At 68.1% G+C, this 20,220-nt stretch overlaps 3 protein-coding genes across 7 annotated transcripts; 2 read left to right on the top strand and 1 right to left on the bottom strand.

Annotated features, from left to right (window-relative positions):
• Positions 1–154: 154 nt before the first annotated feature.
• OPLAH (5-oxoprolinase, ATP-hydrolysing) lies at positions 155–12,691 on the bottom strand. 5 transcript variants are annotated; one of them, XR_008746619.1, is made up of 26 exons: positions 12,387–12,691; positions 11,686–11,877; positions 10,704–10,818; positions 10,501–10,624; positions 10,224–10,419; positions 9,621–9,786; positions 9,414–9,552; positions 9,217–9,284; positions 8,874–9,142; positions 8,661–8,773; positions 7,167–7,337; positions 6,957–7,094; positions 6,388–6,526; positions 6,184–6,296; positions 5,435–5,586; positions 4,903–5,246; positions 4,640–4,814; positions 4,004–4,188; positions 3,804–3,935; positions 3,561–3,695; positions 2,702–2,851; positions 1,500–1,657; positions 1,256–1,416; positions 1,087–1,184; positions 767–1,005; positions 155–727 (listed from the first exon to the last, which is right to left on the bottom strand). XR_008746619.1 is itself a non-coding variant. In XM_055800345.1 (26 exons), exons 1-26 carry the CDS (start codon positions 12,558–12,560, stop codon positions 853–855), a joined length of 3,879 nt encoding a protein of 1,292 aa, XP_055656320.1. In that variant the 5' UTR covers positions 12,561–12,691; the 3' UTR covers positions 155–852. The 5 variants fall into 5 exon arrangements, 4 of the variants coding, with proteins under 4 accessions (XP_055656320.1, XP_055656319.1, XP_055656321.1 ...); XM_055800345.1 differs by having other exon boundaries at positions 155–1,005; positions 4,903–5,004; positions 5,086–5,246; XM_055800344.1 differs by having other exon boundaries at positions 155–1,005.
• A 56-nt stretch (positions 12,692–12,747) lies between these two features.
• EXOSC4 (exosome component 4) lies at positions 12,748–14,026 on the top strand. The gene is made up of 3 exons (XM_055800348.1): positions 12,748–12,958; positions 13,274–13,480; positions 13,568–14,026. Exons 1-3 carry the CDS (start codon positions 12,776–12,778, stop codon positions 13,925–13,927), a joined length of 750 nt encoding a protein of 249 aa, XP_055656323.1. The 5' UTR covers positions 12,748–12,775; the 3' UTR covers positions 13,928–14,026.
• A 1,497-nt stretch (positions 14,027–15,523) lies between these two features.
• GPAA1 (glycosylphosphatidylinositol anchor attachment 1) lies at positions 15,524–20,215 on the top strand. Its single transcript, XM_055800647.1, has 13 exons — positions 15,524–15,615; positions 15,888–15,987; positions 16,063–16,242; positions 16,331–16,442; positions 16,526–16,673; positions 16,964–17,065; positions 17,153–17,349; positions 18,068–18,264; positions 18,337–18,490; positions 18,586–18,669; positions 18,741–18,937; positions 19,025–19,195; positions 19,735–20,215. Exons 2-13 carry the CDS (start codon positions 15,914–15,916, stop codon positions 19,976–19,978), a joined length of 1,860 nt encoding a protein of 619 aa, XP_055656622.1. The 5' UTR covers positions 15,524–15,615; positions 15,888–15,913; the 3' UTR covers positions 19,979–20,215.
• Positions 20,216–20,220: the final 5 nt, after the last annotated feature.

The raw sequence follows: 20,220 nt of genomic DNA, 5'->3' as shown, positions 1-20,220 counted from the left end.
GGACCCCCCAACCGGGGCACGGCGTCTGGAGGAACCAGCCCAGGCACATGGGGCTGAGCTCTCGGGGCTCGATGAGGCTGGGGGGCAGCAGGATGGGTTGGGGGGCACCAGGGGAGCTCCAGGAGCACACCTACCCCCCCAACACACACAGCCACACGGGAAGGGCCTGAAGGCTCATTTATTGAAAGGCACAGAGCTGGGAAGGAGAGGGGCTGGGGGGGGAGGCAGTGCCATGGGGAGGAGAAGCTGCCCCACAGCAGAAGCCTGAGCCCTGCCCCACGGCAGAGTGACCCTCTGGTCCCCCCCTGCCTTGGGGTGGGGGGCGGGAGCCTGAGGTGTGGAGACGAAGGCTGCCCCTTGGGGTGTGCATAGCTGGGGTAGGGGGTTGCCCCACTGAATGTGCATAGCGGGGGTTGGGAGGCTGCCCCACTGAGTGTGCATAGCTAGGCTTCGGGGTCTACCCCACAGAATGTGCATAGCTGGGGTTGGGGGGCTGCCCCACGGACTGTGCGTATCTAGGAATGGGGAGGCTGCCCCACAGAGTGCGTGCATCTGGGGTTGGGGGCTGCCCCATGGAGTGTGCATATCTAGGACCAGGGGGATGCTTCTCAGGATGTGCATATCTGAGGTTGGGGGGCTGCCCTATAGACTGTATCTAGGAATGGGGGGCTGCCCCACGGACTGTGTGTGTCTGGGGTTGGGGGGCTGCCCCACGGGGTGTGCGTACCTAGGCTGGGGAGGGGGCTGCCCCACGGGGTGTGCGTACCTAGGCTGGGGAGGGGGCTGCCCCACGGGGTGTGCGTAGCCGGGGCTGGGGCTGCCCCACAGCCGCAGCTCAGGGGGCAGGGACCCTCAGACAGCCTCCTGCGCCCGGCGGTACTCGAAGACGCTCCCACGCTCCGCAAAGCTCTGCGGCACCAGCGGCCGAGCCGTCTCCTCGGGTTCCCCCCCATCCCCAGGGGAGCCAAAGCCGCCCCCGCCGGGGGTCTGCAGGCGGAATACATCCTGCCGTGGGGAGAAGACGGGGCGTCGGGGGGTGCAGGGGTGCTGGGGGGGGTGTGTGTGGGGGTCCCACGTGACACTCACCCCTGGCTCCACCGGCACTGATGTCTTGGCGCCCAGGTTGATGGTTCGGCCGTCGCGGCGCAGCAGCAGGTTGAGCCCTGGGGCGCCGGGGCTGCCCCCTAAGCGGCAAAGTGTGGGTCAGGGGGCAATGAGGGGCCGCAGGGGGCCACGGCGGGGGGTCCCCGCTCACCTCGCAGGCCGTAGGGGCGGACGGCACGGCGCTCGCTCAGCACCGACAGCACCATGTCCTCACGGAAGAGCAGCTCCCGCACGACGCCGTCGCCACCGCGGCAGCGCCCTGAGCCCCCCGAGCCCCGCCGCAGCTCAAAGCGCTGCAGGACCACGGGGTACCTGGCAGGGGAGACACACACGGGGTGAGTCCTGGCAGGGCCCCGGCAGCCCCCCCGTGCTCCCCCCCAGGCTCCAGCACCCACCGCTGCTCCAGGATCTCGGGGTCAGTGATGCGGGTGTTGGTCATGTGCGTGTGGACCCCGCTGCGGCCGTGCCAGTGCGGGCCAGCCCCCGCGCCCCCTGCCACCGTCTCGTAGTAGCCCACCCGCTCGTTCCCGAAGGTGACGTTGTTCATGCAGCCCTGAGGATGGAGGGCAGGGGGCGGCGGGGGGCACACAGCCCCCACCAGGGATCCGACCCTGGGGACCCCCAGCACCCCAGACCCCTGGCGACCCCAGCACCCAGCAGCCTCAACTCCTGACCCCTGGGATCTCCAGCAACCCCGGCCCCCGGGGCCCTTGACCCCCTGGGACACCCAACATCCCAGACTCCTGGGACCCCTGACTCCCAGGACCCCCAGCACCCCAGAGCTCTGGCATCCTGAGACCCCTGGCACCCCATACCCCTAGGATGTCTGACTCCTGGGATCCCCGACACCCAGCACCTAGGACTCCCAGGATGTCTGGTGCCCCAGGACCCCCAGCCTCCAGCACTTCCAACCTGTGGAACCCCTGACCCCCAGGATCCCCAACATTCCAGACCCCTCATAACCCTGACCCCCAGGACCCCAGACCCCTGGCATCCCAGGACTTCCAAGACTCCTCAGGACCCCAGACCCCTCAGGACCCCCAAGCCACAGGACCCCTGGCACCCTGACATGCCCAACTCCTCTGACCCCCATCACCCCAGACCCCTGGGACCCCCAACCCCCAGGAATCCCAGCATCCCAGAGCCTTGGCAACCTGGGAGCCGTGGGAACCAACACCCCTGGGACCCGCGACCCCCAGCACCTAGGATTCCCAGGACCTCTGGCACCCCAGGACCCCAAACCCAGGGACCTCTTACCTCCAGCACCCCCAACACCTGGGACCCCTGAACCCCAGGACCCCCAAAATCCCAGACCTCTCATAGCCCTGACTCCCAGGACCCTGACCCATGGCACCCCAGGAACCCCAAGGCTCCCAAGACCCCAGACCCCCCAGGACCCCCAAACCACAAGACTCCTGGGACCCCCAGCACCCCGCATCTCTGACTCCTGGGACCCCAGACCCCCTGGGACCCCCATTCCCCAGGAGACCTGACACCCTGGGACCCCAGACCCCTGGGATCACTTGCACACTGGACCCCTAGGACCCTCAGCACCTGGGACCCTCAGCACTCTGGGACCTGTCACCCTCGTCCCTACCTGTGAGGCAGCACAGACGCCGAAGGCTTTAAAGATGACATCCACCACGCGCTGGGAGGTGAGGACGTTGCCCCCCACCACGGCAGCCTCGGGCGAGGGGTCCAGGATGGAGCCCTTGGGGATGACCACTCGCACGGGGGCCAGGCAGCCCTTGGTGTGGGGACACACAGGTGGCCCATTGGTCCCAGCTGGCCCCCGCATGGGTCCTGCCACACATATGCAGCACCCCGAGCCCCCCACCTCCCTACCCCCGGGCTCAGGGGCCCAGACCCCATGCTAGGGGAGCAGGACGCCCCAGGAGAGCAGGATCCCCACATTCCTAGTGACCAGAGGCCCAGACCCTCCTGTACCAAGGGTCCCAGACTACCCTCCCAGGGGAACAAAGTCCTAGGACCCCCACTACACAAGGGGATTGGGATCCCAGGACCCCCCCGTCTCAAGCCCTGAGCCCCCCATCAGGGGCTGGCAGCTTCCCCTGAGAGTGCCTGACTGGGGTACTGAAGGGTCCCACAGCCCCTGGGTGCTGCAACTGGGGATCCCACAGCTCGGGGGTCCCACAGTCCAGGGGTCCCACCACCAAGGGTCCTGCAGCCCAGGGGGCTTCTCACAGCCTCAGGGGTGCTGCAGGTGGGAGTCCCACAACGCTGGGTTGGACCCACAGCCTGGGGGTCCTGCAGCCTTGGGGGGGTCCCACAGCCCAGGGCGTCCCACAGCCCGGGGGAGAGTTCCACAGCTTTGGGGGGGTCCCACAGTCTTGGGGGGAAATTCTACAACTTTGGGGGGGTCCCACAGTCTCGGGGCGGGGTCCGCAGCCTCGGGGAGGGGGGGGGATTCCCGCAGCTGGGGGTCCTGCACCCACCTGGTTGAGGGGGATGTCCTGGCCCACCATGCAGCGCAGGCAGTAGATGAGGGCGGACAGGGTGATGGCGCGTGGCGCGTTGCAGTTACCGTACACCTCCGGCCCCGAGCCCGAGAAGTCAAAGACAGCACTACCCTGCAGGGACACCAGGGATGAGGGGTAACCCCATGTGTGTCCCCCACCCAGCTGAGGGGCTCCCCCAAACCCCACATCGGGGATGGGGGGGATCTCCGGCCTGCTCACCTCCTGGGGGTCCACCTGCACGCGCAGCCGGATGGGCGAGCCGTCGTCCATGCGGTCCTCAGCCTCCACCGCAGTGCCCCAGCGTGCGGCGAAACCCTTCAGCATCTCCCGCACGGCCACCTCGGCATTGGCCTGGGGACGGCGGGTGTCACGGTGGGGCCGGGGGGGACCGGGGGGGCTGGGGGGGTGGCGGGTCCCACCTGGATGTGGGCCATGTATGCCTGGACGACCGGGAGGCCATAGAGGCGGATGAGCTCGGTGACCAGCTGGATGCCCTTCTGGTTGGCAGCCACCTGGGCCCGCAGGTCCGACAGGTTGTCCTGCAGGTTCCGGGTCCCGCTGCAGCCCGGGATGCGGCCCGGTGCCATCAGGGCCTCCGTCACCACTGTGGAGGACAAGTGAGTGGCAGTGGGGTGGAGGGCGCCTGTCCCCACCACGTCCCCGCCATTCCCATCACATCCTTGCCATTCCCACCACGTCCTTGCCATCCGCACCATGCCCCTGCCATCCCCCTGCATCCTCACTGTGTCCAAGCCACATCCACCACATCCCCACTGCATCCCTGGCATTGCCACCACACCCCAACTGTGTCCCTGCCATCCTCGCCCCACCTCCATCATCTCTGCCATTGCCACCACATCCCTGCCATTCCCACCGCATCCCCAGCATCCCCACCGTGTCCCTGCTATCATCACCACGTCCCCGCCACCCCCACCACATCCCTGCCATCCCCACCAAGTCCCCACTGTCCCCACCACATCCCTGACACCCCCACCACTTCCCCACCGTGTCCCTGCCATCCCCACCACGTCCCTGTCACCCCGGTGTAAACCCACCCTCCTCCTGGAAGATGCCATCTTTCACCAGCTTGAAGGAGACAAAGACAGCCCCCTCCTCCCGCAGCGCCTTGGAGTGGGGGGGCATGGAGCCGGGGGTGATGCCCCCTATGTCTGCATGGTGCCCGCGGCTGGCCACAAAGAAGACGGGCTTGGGGACACCTGGCCAGAAGACCTGAGGGGAGCCCAGCACTGAGCTGGTGGCCCAGTGGAGGGGGGATCCTGAACCCTGGGGGGGTCCCTGGCCACTGGCCGGCACTCACAGGGGTGATGACGGTGAGGTCGGGCAGGTGGCTGCCCCCGGCGCAGGGGTGGTTGCTGAGGATGACGTCCCCTTCCCGCAGGTCCTCACCGAGGTTGCGGATCTGTGGCAGCACCAGGAAGGGCTGAGCAGGTCCCCAGGGGGTGCCAGGGGGGTGCCAGGGGGATCCTGGGGACCCTCCTACCTGGAACTGGACGGTCTCCTGCATGGCACCCAGGTGGACGGGGATGTGGGGGGCGTTGGAGACCAGCCCCCCGTCTGGTCCGAAAAGCGCGCAAGAGAAGTCCAGGCGCTCCTTGATGTTGGTGGAGATGGCTGTCCGCTGCAGGATGCGGCCCATCTGCTCTGCGTGGGGGACATGGCGGAGCCTCAGGGGACGGCCCTTGCCCTACACCAGCCGCCGCTGTCCCACAGAGCCCGCCCCCCCCACCTCCTGGGGTGGTCCTGGGACCCCCTGGCCCCACCAGCCATAACCCAGCCCCCACCATCACCATGTCCCCCTGCCCCAGACAGGGCTGGGGGGCACCCCCCACCTGCGATGCTCATGAAGCGGTGGGAGAAGATGGACAGCTGGACAGCGTCAAGCTGGGGGCCGATGGGGCGCGGGCGCCCCGAGCCGATGGCGATGCAGACGTCACCGAAGCTGGTGAGGCTGGCAGTGCAGCCAGGTTCCACCACGATGGTGCTGGAGGAGGCAGGCGGTGGCACCAGGAGCTAAAGGGCATGGGGCTTCCCGGAGTCCCGCCAGCTCCCTGGGGTCCCCCCCCAACTTCCTGGGATCCTCCCCAGCTTCCTGGAGACCCCACCAGCTCCCTGGTTTCTTTACCAGCTCCTGCAGGTCCCACCAGCCTCCAGAGCTCCCTAACAGCTTCCTGGGGTCCCCCCCAACTTCCCACCAGCTGCTCAGGGACCCACCATCTCTGAGGGTCCCCCCCAGCTCCCTGGGGTTCCACCAGCTCCCCGGGGTCCCCCCAAGCTCCCTGGGTCCCCCAGATCCCCAGGGACCCGCCAGCTCCCTGGGGTTTCACTAGCTCCCCAGGTTCCCACAAGATCCCTGGGGACCCCCCCAAGCTCCCTGGGTCCCCCCAGATGTCCACGGACCCCTCAGCTCCCTGGGGTCCCCCCAAAATCCCTGAGGGGCCCCCCCGCCCCCCAAGGTCTCCCCAGCTCTGTGGGCTCCCCCCAAGCTCCCTGGGCTCCCCACCAGCTGCTCAGGGTCTCACCACCCTCTCAAGGTCCCCTCCAGCTCCCCAGGGTCCCACCCCCCCCCAGAGGTCCCTACCTGTTCTTGTCAATGATGATGGCGGGGCCGGGGATGGTGTGGTTGCAGGCCAGCTCCTCCAGCAGAAACACCGGAGTCTCCAGGTAACCCTCCTCGAAGTAGCACCGCGTCACCTGTGGGACCCAGCCCGAGCCCCCAGCCCCATGCCAGGTCACCCCCTGCCCTGCCAGGCTCCCCCAGGCCCCCTGAGGCCCCTGCCCTCACCGTCTCCACACGCGCTGGTTTCCCACTGGGGGCCAGGGGAGTCTCGCAGCTGATGCCGCTGCTGCCCGTGCCACGCACCCGCACGTCGTCCACCACCACTGGCCGGTCAGGGATGGTGAAGCCGAACTCCCTCAGGTACCTGCAAGAGGGGGGCGGGTGCCAGCTGCGACAAAGGGGTACTAGGAGACCCCCCGCCACCCCGAGCATGGTGTGGAGGTGCCAGGATGGGGATTGTGGTGCTGGGATGGGGACCACGGCACTGGGATGGGGACCACGGTACCGGGATGGGGATTGCAGTGCTGGGATGGGGACCATGGCACCATGATGGGAATTGTGGTGCTGGAACAGGGACCATGGCACCGTGATGGGGATCACAGCACCGGGATGGGGATTGTGGCACCAGGATGGTGATCACGGTGCTGGCACAGGGTATAGTGGTGCCTGCAAGGGGGATCATGGTGCTGGGATGGGGATCACAGTATGGGGATTGTGGTACCAGGAGAGGGGGATTGTGGTGCCTGGAAGGGGAATTGTGGTGCTGGGAGGGGGATCACGGTGCTGGGACTCACCGGCTGGTGAAGGCAGCCTGGAAGTCCCCGGCGTGGCAGGACCGCGGCGTGGGTGGGTGGCCCTTGGCGGAGCACATGAGGGCACAGTCGGTGCCCTCGTAGCGCAGGTGCAGGAAAGCCTCCGTGCGGATCTGCTCCCTGCGAGGCAGCCCTGTCAGCAGCAGCGACACCAGCATCCCCATCCCTCCCCGGGGACCCCCAGCCTCTCACCCGGCAAAGCCCTGCGCCCGCAGCGCGTCCCGGCACTCCCGCTCCAGTGCAGCGATGCGCTCATCCAGCCGAGGGAAGGCGGCCGGCTCGTAGCGGAGGGCGCAGGGGGTCTGCGCCTCGTGCACCACGTCCGCCAGCGCCAGCCCGAAGGCCGACAGGATCCCGCTGTACCTGCGCGATGCCCCCCCACACTGCTGCCCAGGGGCTGCAGCCCCCTGGCCCGCCAGCACCCCCTGACCCAGCCAAACCGCCTGGGGGAGCGGGGCACCCAAAAGCCAGAGCATCCTCCCAGGATGGGACCCCTGAACCCCACACCCAGGGGCATCCCCAAACCCAGAGCATCCCCCCGGGATGGGACCCCTGAACCCCACCCCCAAATCCAGAGCCCAGGGGCACTCCTAAACACATCTACCTGAGGACCAGGGCACCCCCAAACCCAAGCATCCTCCCAGGATGGAACCCCCAAACCCAGCCCACTCCCTGGGGACAGGAGCACCCCCAAATGCATTTACCTGATGAGCCAGGCACCCCCAATGCCAGAGCATCCTCCTGGGATGGGACCCCTGAATCCCACACCCAGGGGCACCCTGAAAGCCAGCCCATCCCCTGGGGACAGGGGCACTCCCAAACCGAAGCATCCTCCCAGGGTGAGACCCCCAAACCCATCCCATCCCCTGGGGACAGGGGCATCCCCAAATTCAGAGCCCAGGAGCACTCTCAAATGCATCTACCTGAGGAGCAGGGCACCCCAAAACCCAAGCATCCTCTCAGGATGGGACCCCTGGACCCCATGCCCATGGGCAACCCCAAACCCAAGGCATCCTCCCAAGGATGGGGCCCCCAAACACAGGAACACTCCCAAACCCCAACACATCCCTTGGTGAGAGGGGCACCCCAACTGAAGCCACCTGGGGACCGGGGCAAGCCCAAACCCAACACATCCTCCCGGAGACAGGGCCTCTGAAGCCCACAACCAGGGGCACCCCAAAGCCCAAAGCATCTGCCAGAGGACAAGGGCACCCCCAAACCCAGCACCCAGGGGCACCCCCAAACCCAATGCATCCCCCTAGGGACCGAGGCACCCCTAAATACAACACACCCATGTGCAGACCTTGGACACCCCCAAACCTCCTTCATCTAGCTGGGGACTGGGGCACCTCGAAACCCAACACCACTGCCTGGGGGCCAAGGCACCCCCAAACCTATCTGCCTGGGGGGGGCTGCGACACCCTTGAGCCCTGCGCCCTGGGGCACCCCCAAAGCCAATGCATTGTTTTACGGATGTGACCCCCGAACCCTCCACCCAGCAGCACAGGGGCACTCAGCTTGGTGGGTGGCACAGAGCCCCCCCAACCCCACACCATCTACCCAGGGCTGGGGGCATCCTGACACCCCTTGGGTGCCCCCACCCCAGTGGGGTCAGCCCCCCCCCCCCTCAATCCAGCAGCACTGGCAGAGGGGAGGTCCCCACGGAGCCCCCCACCCTGCACCTACTTGTGGATGAAGACCCTGCTCATGCCCAGGGCGCGGGCGATGGCGCAGGCGTGCTGCCCCCCTGCACCCCCAAAACAGGCCAGCACGTGCTGGGCGGTGTCGTGGCCCCGGGCCTGGCGAGGGGACACACACATACAGCAGTGGTGATACCGACAGTGACACCGGGCACCCACAGCCCCCCTGCCACCGCCACCCCCCCCAGGGTCACCTTACCTGCGTCAGGGCGCGGATGGGCCGGCACATGGCTTCATTGGCCACCCGCACGAAGCCCATGGCCACCTCCTCCACCGAGAGGGGCTGGTGGGTGCCGGCGGTGGTGCTGGCCAGGAAGGCATCGATGCGGGCAGCCAACTCGCCGAACGCCACCGCCGCCGCCTCCCGGCACAGCGGCTGGTCCTCGCCCGGCCCGAAGATGCAGGGGAAGTACTCAGGGAGCAGGCGGCCCAGGCAGAGGTTGGCATCGGTGACGGTCAGCGGACCCCCTGCACCAGGACGGGGATGAGGACAGCGAGCGCAGCACGGTGGCGTGGCACCCGCCAGCACTGTGGCCACTCACCTTTGCGATAGCAGGCTGGGCCGGGGTGGGCGCCTGCTGATTCAGGGCCAACCACAAAGAGCCCGGACCTGGAAGGGAGATGCTGATGGGAGCGGGAGGGTCCCAGCCGTGCCCGTGCTGCTGTGCTGCAGCCCAGCTGGACCACCATGCCCTACCCAGGGCACCCATGGGTGCCCGGACCCCCACCCCCCACCCACCTGAAGAAGAGCCGGGAGCCACCGCCAGCCGCCACGGTGTTGATGTCGAGCTGTGGCGCCTGGATGCTGACGCCGGCGGTGCTGGCCTCAAAGACATGCTCGTACTCGCCAGCGTAGCGGCTGACATCCGTCGAGGTACCTGGGGAGGGTGGCTCAGCCCCAGCTGGACCCCCACCCCAGCGGGACCCCCACCCTGGCCCCGCTCACCTCCCATGTCAAAGCCGATGACGGGCTGCCCGTCCTCGCGACGGTAGGTGGTCATGGCGTAGCCCACCACGCCGCCAGCTGGGCCAGAGAGGATGGCACGGGCCCCACTGAAGTGCTCCATGGGGGTGAGCCCCCCGTCCGAGCGCATGAACAGCACCGGCACCTCCTGCAAGGGGAGCACGGGGGGGGCACTCATGGGGGGGTCCTGGTGTGATGGGTGCCCATGGTGGGGGATCCTGATGTGATGGGTGTCCGTGGGGGTCCTGGTTTCATGGCTGCCCTTGGTGGTGGGGGGGGTGGTGTCCCAGCAGGATGGGCATCCATGGGGGTCCTGGTGTGATGGGTGCCCACGGGGTCCCAGCAGGATGAGTGCCTGTGGCAGGGGTCCTGGTGTGATGGGTGCCCATGAGGGGCTCCCAGTGGGAGAAGTGGCCATGGGGGGTCCCAGCAGGATGGGCACCTATGAGGTGCCCCAGTAGGATTGACACTCGTGTGGGGATCCCAGTGGGATGGGCACTTATGGCAGGTCCTGGCAGGATGGGCACTGTCAGTGGGTCCTGGTGCAATGGCTGCCCATGGTGGGGTCCTGGCAGCCCCACTCACCCGCAGCTGGTGGGCGAAGCCGGCGCGGAAGCTCTCCAGGTAGCGGTGGATGCAGGGGGTGAGGTAGGCGTCTGCGCAGGCTGTGTAGCCCCGCGGCACCGCCCGCACCATGGCCGCCACCGCAGAGGAGAGGGAGACGTGCTGGAACCCCAGCTCCCGTGCCAGCGCCCCGACCTGCTCCTCATGGCCGGGCCAGCTGCCGGGGAGAGCAGGGACAGTGTCGGCCGCAGGGGTCTGGCCGTGTCCCCCCATTCCCCCAGGGCCTCCCAGGACTCACGCGTAGGAGTGGAGCAGCAACACGGCCAGGCTGCGGATGCCACGGGCCAGCACACCTTCCAGCTCCTGCTGCAGCGCCGACAGCTCCAGCGGCCGCTGCACCAGCAGGGATGCCCCCGTGGAGCCTGGGGACAGCCGGGGTGGGGGGTGGGGTCACAGGGGGGATGCCACCCTGTTGACCTCCCCCACGGTGGTGGTCCTCACCTTCCAGCACTGGGAGGGTCTCCTTCCCTGGGAGGCGGCAGCCAGGCTGGTGTGGGATCAGCCGCTCGTCCACCTCGATCACCTCCTCGTACAGCACCTCCGGCACAGCCACCTCCTGGGGGGGGGGGGGGGAAGGACATTACCGGGGGACACCCCACCGCCATGAGGCAGCCCCTGCGCCGGCCTCACCGCACTGCTGGAGCCGTTGCTGGCCACCGGCCGGCCAGGGCGCTGGCGTGGGGCCGGGGCTGGCGCGGGGCCGTGGCGGGGGCCCAGCAGTGCTCACGGGATGCAGCACCCGGGATCCGGGGACTTCCCGATGTCGCCAAGGACGTCCGTGCTAGGCAGAGGACGCGCCGGGCCCCACCGAGCCAGGATGGCGTGGGTGGCACGGGGACACGTTGCCACAAGCCCGGCTGGTGTGGGTCACACGGGGACGTGCCAACCCAAGCACGGATGGTGTGGGTCATGTGGGGACATGTTGCCCTGAGCCCGAATGGTGCTGGTCACGAGGATGTGTCAGCCCGGTTCCAGGTGGTGTGGGTCACGGGGGTGGGCTGTCCCAAGCCTGGTGAGCGCAGGACATGGGGACGTGGCACAGTGAGCCTGGATGGTGTGGGTCAGGGGGACACACCACCCCAATCCCAGACACTATGGGTCACAGGGATGTGCCACCCTGAGCCCAGATGTTGTGGGACATGGGGATGTGTGACCACAATCCCAGATGATGTGGGTGACGTAAGGACGTACTGCCCCAACCCCGTACGCTGTGGGTCATGGGGACGTGCCACTCTGATCTCAGATGTGGCAGGTCACGTGCATGGGGCACCACAACTCCAGGGGATGTGGGTCACATGGGGATGTGCCACCACAATCCCAGACACTGTGGATCACACTGGGATGTGCCACTGCAATCCCAGACACTGTGGGCCACGGGGACGTGCCACCCCGAGCCCGTGTCGGCGCAGGTGCCGTGCCTCACCAGGTCGAAGATGCGGGGCCGGGCCTGGGTGCCGATGTGCAGAAGGTCACGGAAGCCGCGGGTGACCACCAGCGCCAGGCGCTCACCCCGGCGCTCCAGCAGCGCATTGGTGGCCACCGTGGTGCCCATGCGGATCCACTCGATGCCAGAGGCGTCCAGGGGCTGATCCCGTGGCACCGGCACACCGCTCTCCTGCCCACACCCCGGGTGTCAGCCTGCCACCCCACCGCCGACCCCCAGCCCCACCGCAGACCCTCAGCACCACCACGGACCCACCATGGACGCCCAGCCCACTGCGGACCCTCAGCACCACTGTGGACCCATCATGGACCCCCAGCCCCATCATGGACCCCCAGCCCCACCGCAGACCCCCAACCCCAGGGCTGCACCGTGCCCCCCCCCGGCCCCCCCGGGCAGGGGGTCTGGACAGGACGGGCCCCGAGAGGGGGCATGGGGGGGGTCTGGGGGGGCTCGGGCCCGGGGGTCCTGCGGGGAGCCCAGTGGGGGTCCTGGGAGGGTAGCTGTGGGGGCAAGTCCTGGGAGAAGATCCCCGGGGGGCTGCAATTTCGCAGGGGGGGTGTCCCAGGGGGGTCGTGGTGTGTGTGTGTGAGGTGACCCCGGGGGGATATCGGGAGGAGGGTCCCGGGGTGATCCCGGGGGGGGTCCCGGGCGTGTCCCGGGGGGGGTCCCAGCGGCCGCACCTCCTGCAGGACACGGCGGATGCCCTCGGTGGGGGCATCCCCGTACGCCGGGTCCTCGGAGAGCAGCTTGAGGACGCGGACGCGGCCGCCGGGGCAGCGGGCGAAGACGTCGGTGAAGGTGCCGCCGCGATCGATGGCGAACTGGAACCCGGCGGGCCCCGCCGCCGCCGCCATGGCGGGACCGGCCCGTTCGGTCGGGCTCAGTCCGGTCCGGCTCGGTTCAGTCGGGCTCGGGACGGTTCAGTCCCCGCCGCTCCCGCCCGGGCAGCGCCGAGCACCGGCCCCGCGGGCGAGGGGGGGGCGGAGCCTCAGGGGGGCGGTGCCCCGGGGGGCGCGGGACACGCCGGGAGCTGTAGTCGCCGCGCGGGGTGCGTCGGGAGCCGCAGTGTATGCCGGGCAAGATGGCGGCGCCCGAGCTGCTGTCGGACGAGGGGTACCGGGCGGACGGGCGCCGTCCCGCCGAACTCCGCAAGGTCCGCGCCCGTATGGGCGTCTTCGCGCAGGCCGACGGCTCGGCCTACATCGAGCAGGGCAACACCAAGGCGCTGGCCGTCGTCTACGGCCCGCACGAGGTGAGCGGGCCCCGGGCCCCAAGGCTCCCCCCGGGTCCTCCCAGCTGCTCCTCGGTTCCCCTCGGCTCCCCCTGAGTTCTCCAGCACTGGACGCCGGTTCCCCCCCCCCCCCCCCCCGCTTCCCCTTGGCTCCTCCCGTTGCCTCCAGCACCGGACACCGGGCCTTCTGCTCCCCCCGTGCCCCCTCGCGGCTCGAGGCCCTCTGCTCCCTGTTTCCCCCGGTTCCCCTGCAGTGACAACCACCCAGTGCCCCCGCCCCATCCGCCGGGGCCAGGGGGGTCGGTGCCCTCTCACCAGGGTCCCGGCCCCCCGCAGATGCGCGGCTCCCGCAGCAAGGCTCTGCCCGACCGGGCGGTGGTGAACTGCCAGTACAGCATGGCCACCTTCAGCACCGGCGAGCGGCGGCGGCGGCCCCACGGTGACCGGCAGGCAGGCGAGCTGGCCCTCCACCTCAAGCAGACCTTCGAGGCCGCCATCCTCACCAGCCTCTTCCCCCGCTCCCAAATTGATATCTATGTCCAGGTGATGCCCGGAGGGACACACAGGCGTGTGGTGTGTGGCGGGGGTCCTGGCATGGCCCCTGGCTCACCGTGCCCGCTGTTCCCCCAGGTCCTGCAGGCTGATGGTGGAAACTACTGTGCCTGCGTGAATGCGGCCACGCTGGCGGTGATGGACGCCGGCATCCCCATGCGGGACTATGTCTGTGCCAGCACGGCTGGCCTGGCCGAGGACACCCCCCTGGCCGACCTCAGCTCCCCCGAGGAGGCAGCGGGGGGGCCGCAGCTGGTGCTGGCGCTGCTACCGGCCTCGGGGAAGATCGCCCTGCTGCAGCTCAGTGCCCGCCTGCACCAGGAGCGGCTGGAGGCAGCCCTGGAGGCAGCCGAGGAGGCCTGTCGCGCTCTGCACACCGTCATGGACCAGGTGGTGCGGGAGCGGCTGCGGGAGGTCACCGCACTGATGGGGGACTGAGCAGCACCGGCTGCTGCGGTGCCGCCAGGGTTGGGGGTGGCACCAGCCAGAGCCTCTTGTCAATAAAGGTCTGGCACCATGTGCCATGTTGTACGTGTACTGCAATGTCTCTGTGCCCTGTGCCGCACTGTCAGTGTGCCCCACCGTCTGTGTGCCACGCCGTATGACACACTGTCTATGTGTGCCGTGCTGTCCACGTGCCACGCTGTGCCACTTCACTCAGGTAAGCCATGGTGTGTTGCAGCACAGGGGTGTTGGGGGGCCCTGGCACACCTGCCCGGACCCTTTGCACACCCACTGCCCTCACACAGCCCTTTGCACACCCACCCGGCCCCTTTGCACACCTGCTGCCCCTGCACGGCCCTTTGCACACCCGCTGCCCTTGCACAGTCCTTTGCACACCTGTCCAGCCTATTTGCACACCCCGCTGCCCTCACAGAGCCCTTTGCACACCTGCCCGGCCCTTTGCACACCCGCTGCCCTCACAGAGCCCTTTGCACACCTGCCCGGCCTATTTGCACACCTGCTGCCCTCACAGAGCCCTTTGCACACCTGCCCGGCCTATTTGCACACCCGATGCCCTTGCACAGCCCTTTGCACACCTGCCCGGCCTATTTGCACACCTGCTGCCCGTGCACAGCCCTTTGCACACCTGCCCGGCCTATTTGCACACCCGATGCCCTCGCACAGCCCTTTGCACACCTGCTGCCCCTGCACAGCCCTTTGCACACCCGCTGCCCTCACACAGCCCTTTGCACGCCCACCAGCCCCTTTGCACACCCACTGCCCTCGCACAGCCCTTTGCACACCTGTCCAGCCTATTTGCACACCCCGCTGCCCTCACAGAGCCCTTTGCACACCTGCCCAGCCTATTTGCACACCCGCTGCCCTCACAGAGCCCTTTGCACACCCACCCGGCCTATTTGCACACCTGCTGCCCCTGCACAGCCCTTTGCACACCCGCCCGGCCTATTTGCACACCCGCTGCCCTCACACAGCCCTTTGCACACCCACCCGGCCCCTTTGCACACCCGCTGCCCCTGCACAGCCCTTTGCACACCCACCCGGCCTATTTGCACACCCACTGCCCTCACACAGCCCTTTGCACACCCGCCCGGCCTATTTGCACACCCGCTGCCCTCACAGAGCCCTTTGCACACCTGCCCGGCCTATTTGCACACCCGCTGCCCTCACAGAGCCCTTTGCACACCCACCCGGCCTATTTGCACACCCGCTGCCCTCACAGAGCCCTTTGCACACCCGCCCGGCCTATTTGCACACCCGCTGCCCTCACACAGCCCTTTGCACACCCGCCCGGCCTATTTGCACACCCGCTGCCCTCACACAGCCCTTTGCACACCCGCCCGGCCTATTTGCACACCTGCTGCCCTCACACAGCCCTTTGCACACCCGCCCGGCCTATTTGCACACCCGCTGCCCTCACAGAGCCCTTTGCACACCTGCCCGGCCTATTTGCACACCTGCTGCCCCTGCACAGCCCTTTGCACACCCGCCCGGCCTATTTGCACACCCGCTGCCCTCACACAGCCCTTCGCACACCCACACGGCCCGGCCGGCGCATGCGCAGCGCGGGGCGGGCGGTGCCCATCGATGTCTCTGGGCTCCGCCCGTCGGCCTGGCCCGTGCAGCCGCGATTGAGCGGCCTGGCCGGGCGGTGGGACCGAGAGGTGGGGGGGCCGCGGGCTGGCGGGCAGCGCGGGGGGTGCGTGTGGGGCACGGACGGGGCTGTGGGGTACGTGTGGGGCAGGTAAGGGGCTGTGTGGGGTGTCGGGTGAGTGGTGTGGGGCAGGGGTGGGGCCCGTGGGGTGTGTGGGGGGCAGAGACAGAGCCATGGGGGGCATGTGGGGCTGTGGGTGCCTGAGGAGGGGGCCCAGGTTGATCCATGGGCACCCTCAGTGCTGGTGGGCACCCCACCTTTCCCCCCGCCCCCTCCCCCCAGCAGCCGGAGCTCAGCACCCCCCTGCCATGGGGCTGCTGTCGGACCCCCACTGCCGGCGGGCGCTCTCCCGCCTCATCCTGCGCCTCAACACCCCGCTCTGGTGAGTGCTGGGGGGCTCGGGGGGGCTGCCAGGCGGTGACCTCCCACCCCTGAGGCCCTGTCTCTCCTCCTGCAGCACCCTGAGCTACGTGGCTGGGCTGGGCTGGTTCCTGGCCTTGGCCTTCCAGCCTCTCGCCCCCCGCACCTACATGTCGGAGAACGCCATGGGCTCCACCATGGTGGAGGAGCAGTTTGTTTTCGGTGAGCGGGCCCTCTCCTATGGCCGGGAGTTTGCCGGGCACAAGAAGAAAGCGGGGTGAGAGCAGGGTGCAGCTCATTTTGGGGGGGTGCCGTGGGCAGAGGTAGGGTTGGAGGGGCTCCATCCCACCTCTCCTGCTTCCCAGGGGGATGCCGGTGGCCTGGCTGGAGAAAACCATGTGGAACCTGGGGCTGGAGGTGCATCGGCAACCCTTCTCCCGCACGCTGCCTTTCCCCGATGAGACCCGTGAGCGATACGTACGTACCCGGTGCCCCTCCATCCCAAAACTACCGCCCCCCCATCCCGGGGCACACCCCCAGCCCTCCCATTCCTTCGGCAGATGGTGAAGGGCACTAACGTGTACGGCATCCTGCGGGCGCCGCGTGCCGCCAGCACCGAGTCGCTGGTGCTGAGCGTGCCCTGCAGTGAGGGGCCCCACAACAACCAGGCCGTGGGGCTGATGCTGGCCCTCGCCTCCTACTTCCGAGGTCAGTCCCAGTGTTGGCAGGGGGTCTGGGAGCTGGGGGGGGTGTCCCCTGGGATGCTGAGTGTCCCAATCCCTGCTCCCTGGCAGATCCTTGCCTGGTGGGGATGTGAGGGATGGGAGCACCAGGTACCCACCTGCCCACTGCCCCGGGGCACCCTGGCTTTTCTGGGGGGCAGCAAGGGGAGTGGGTCCTACTGGGGCTGTGCCAGGCTTTGCCGGGGCAGGGACTGAGCTCCGCTGGGGCTATGCCGGGGCAGGGACCGTGGTGCCGCAGCCACCCCTTCCCTTCAGGCCAGATCTACTGGGCGAAGGACATCATCTTCCTCGTGAACGAGCATGACCTGCTGGGCATGGAGGCCTGGCTGGAGGCCTACCATGATGTCAACATCACTGGTGAGATGGGTGCTTGGGGGTGCCACGGCCATTCCCTGGCCATGCCAAGGGGCTGGCAGTGGCACTGACGCGGTGCAGTGCTTGCAGAGATGCGGTCCTCGGGGACGCTGGGCCGGGCCGGGGCCATCCAGGCGGCCATTTCACTGGAGCTGAGCAGCGACGTGGTGACCAGTTTTGACGTGGCAGTGGAGGGGCTGAACGGGCAGCTGCCCAACCTGGATCTGCTCAATCTCTTCCATGCCTTCTGCCAGAAGAATGGGCTGCTCTGCACCATCCAGGGCAAGGTGAGCCCAGCCGGGGCCAACCCCTGTCCATGGCCACCTGCTGGGACACATGGCCCCCAGCCTGCCCTTGGCAGGGGCTTTTCTCCTGCGGGAGCAGTTTGCCCAGGTGGCCAGCGGCATCCTGGCTTCTGTCAGCAACAGCACGGTCAGCAGGACCAGGGCAGCAGTTGTCCCCCTGTACTCAGTGCTGGTGAGGCCACAGCTCAAATCCTGGGTTCATTCTTGGGCCACTCACCCCAGGGGGGTGTAGAGGGGCTGGAGCGTGTCCAGAGACAGGCAACAGGGCTGGGGAAGGGGATGAGGCACAAGGCTGGTGAGGGGGAGCTGGGGGTGCTCAGCCTGGAGAGGTGGGGGCTCAGGGGGGACCTGATCGCTCCCTACAGCCTGCAGGGGGGCTGTAGCGAGGTGGGGTCGGTCTCTTCACCCAGATAACGAGCAACAGGACAGGAGGGAACGGCCTCAGGCTGCGCCAGGGGAGGTTTAGATTGGGTACTGGGAAAAGTTCCTTCACCGAAAGGGTCGTCCAGCACTGGAACAGGCTGCCCAGGGAGGTGGTGGAGCCACCATCCCTGGGGAGTGTTTAAAAAGACACATAGATGTGGTGCTTAGGGACGTGGTTTAGTGGTTGGGCTTGGCAGTGCTGGGTGAACGGTTGGATGTAATGATCTGAACGGTCATTTCTCACCTAAACAATTCCATGGTTCTGTGACCCTCGCAGCTGCCACGCTCGGACTGGGACTCGCTGCCTGCTTATGCCCACAGCCTGCAGACGCTGCTGCTGATGGTGCTAGCCCAGGCGTCGGGGTGGCCCCGTGGTGACCACGGCCTCTTCCTCCGCTACCGCATCGAAGCCATCACCCTCCGTGGCATCAATAGCTTCCGACAGTACAAGTACGACATGACCACCGTGGGCAAGTGAGTGCGGGGCTGTGGGGAGGGCTCTGGGGGGCAGTTTTGCCCCCGGCTCACCGTGCCCGGTGCCTGCAGGACACTGGAGGGGATGTTTCGGAAGCTCAACAATCTGCTGGAGCGGCTGCACCAGTCCTACTTCTTCTACCTCCTGCCCTCCCTGTCCCGCTTCGTCTCCATTGGTGTCTACATGCCAGCCTTCGGCTTCCTCATCCTTGTCCTCGTCCTCAAGATATCCTTTTGGGCAAAGCAGGGGGGACTTAGGGGTCCAGGAGGTGGGCAAGGGGTGGCCAAACCCGCTCCGCTCCTTTCCCTGACCACTCCCACGCCCTGGACCTCTGGATGAAGCTGAGCAAGTGTGAGACGGGCAGCGCTGAGCGCCTCTGGGACGGCGACCACGCGGCTGGGGAGGTCAGGACCCTTCCCCTCCCCGCAGACCCCTCCCCAGTCCCACCATCCTCATCACCACCGGCTTTCCGCAGGAGGCCCGGCCCGGCCTTCTGGCGCTGGTGCCACCGGTGCTCATCTGCCATGCCGCCGGCCTCGCTCTCTACTTCTTGCCGGTGCTGGGGCAGCGTGTGGCCACCCAGCACTTCCCCGTCTCTGAGTCGGAGGCCGTGGTGCTCACTGTCATCGCCATCTACGTGGCTGGCATGGCCCTGCCCCACAACACCCACAGGTGCTGGGGCTGGGGGGCTCGCTGGGGTGTCTGTGGGGTGCTGTCCTCCATGGCCATGGGGCTGAGCATCCCCCTTGGTCTCCGCAGGGTGCTGGCAGGTGGTGGCAGTGACCGGGGCTGGATGACGCTGAAGCTGCTGGCACTGCTGTACCTGGCCGTGCAGCTGGGCTGCCTCGCCCTTCTCAACTTCTCCCTCGGCTTCCTCCTGGCCGCCACCATGGTGCCCGCCGCTGCCGCCGTCCAGCCCACTGGCCCCAAGTGAGGGGGGGCATGGGGCCGGGACCCCCTCTCCAGTGGGGGGGATGCTGGGGGGCTCTCCCTGGGATGGGGCAATGCTAGGGGTCACCAGGGGCTCTCCCCAGGGTCGGGGGGACTCCAGGGGCTCTCCCTGGGGTGGGTGAGGATGCTGGGGGGGGGCTGTCCCTGAGGTGTGAGGGTGCTGGGGGGGGGATCTCCCTGAAATGTGGGGTGGATGCTGGGGGGTCTCCCCACAGTGGGGATGTTGGGGGGTCACTGGGGGCTCTCTCCCTGGGGTGAGCATGCTGGGGGTTCCCCCTGCGTTATGAGGGGGTGCTGGGGGGCTCTCTCCCTGGGGTGCAGGAATGCCAGGGGTCACCAGGGGCTCTTCCCAGGGTGGGGGACACTGGGGGTTCTCCCTGGGATATGGGGGGATACCAGGGGTGTCTCCCCATGGTGTGGGGATGCTGGGGGTCTCTCCCGGTGGTGTGGGGTTGCGGGGGGTCACCGGGGGTCTCTCTCCGGGCCCTGCAGCGGCTGACTGTGCTTCTCGCCTGCAGGGTGCTGCTGGCAGCGCTGCTGGTGCTGGCCACGCCGGCCGTGACGCTGCTGCTGGGCATCTTCCTGCAGCGGGAGCTGGTGGAGGCGCCGGCGGCGGTGGCAGAGGGCTGGCAGCTCTTCCTGGCGGCCGTGGCCGAGGGGCTGCTCCAGCACCACCTCTACGGCTCCCTGCTCTTCCCCTTCCTCGCCCTCTGCGCCTACCCCTGCTGGCTGCTCTTCTGGAACGTTCTCTTCTGGAAGTGACAGGCCCCTGCGCATGGATGGGCCGGGAGGGATGTCCCCATCCCCATGGGACAGGGACACCAGCCCCAGCCAAGTCCCCCCACGGGGCGGCAGCGGGTCCTGCCCCAGGGGGGACCCCCCCCCTCGAGTCTGCGCCCCCCCCCCCGTGTGAATGGGGGGGTAGGGGTGCCTGGTCTGTAGTGGGGGGGTTGGGGGCTCCCTGGTCTGTACCGGGGGGTCCTGGCCTGGCCCATATGGGGGGG

This window comes from Falco peregrinus, chromosome 3, assembly GCF_023634155.1.
Source record: "Falco peregrinus isolate bFalPer1 chromosome 3, bFalPer1.pri, whole genome shotgun sequence".
Lineage (NCBI taxonomy): Eukaryota > Metazoa > Chordata > Aves > Falconiformes > Falconidae > Falco > Falco peregrinus.
This window is presented reverse-complemented; position numbering and strand designations above follow the sequence as displayed.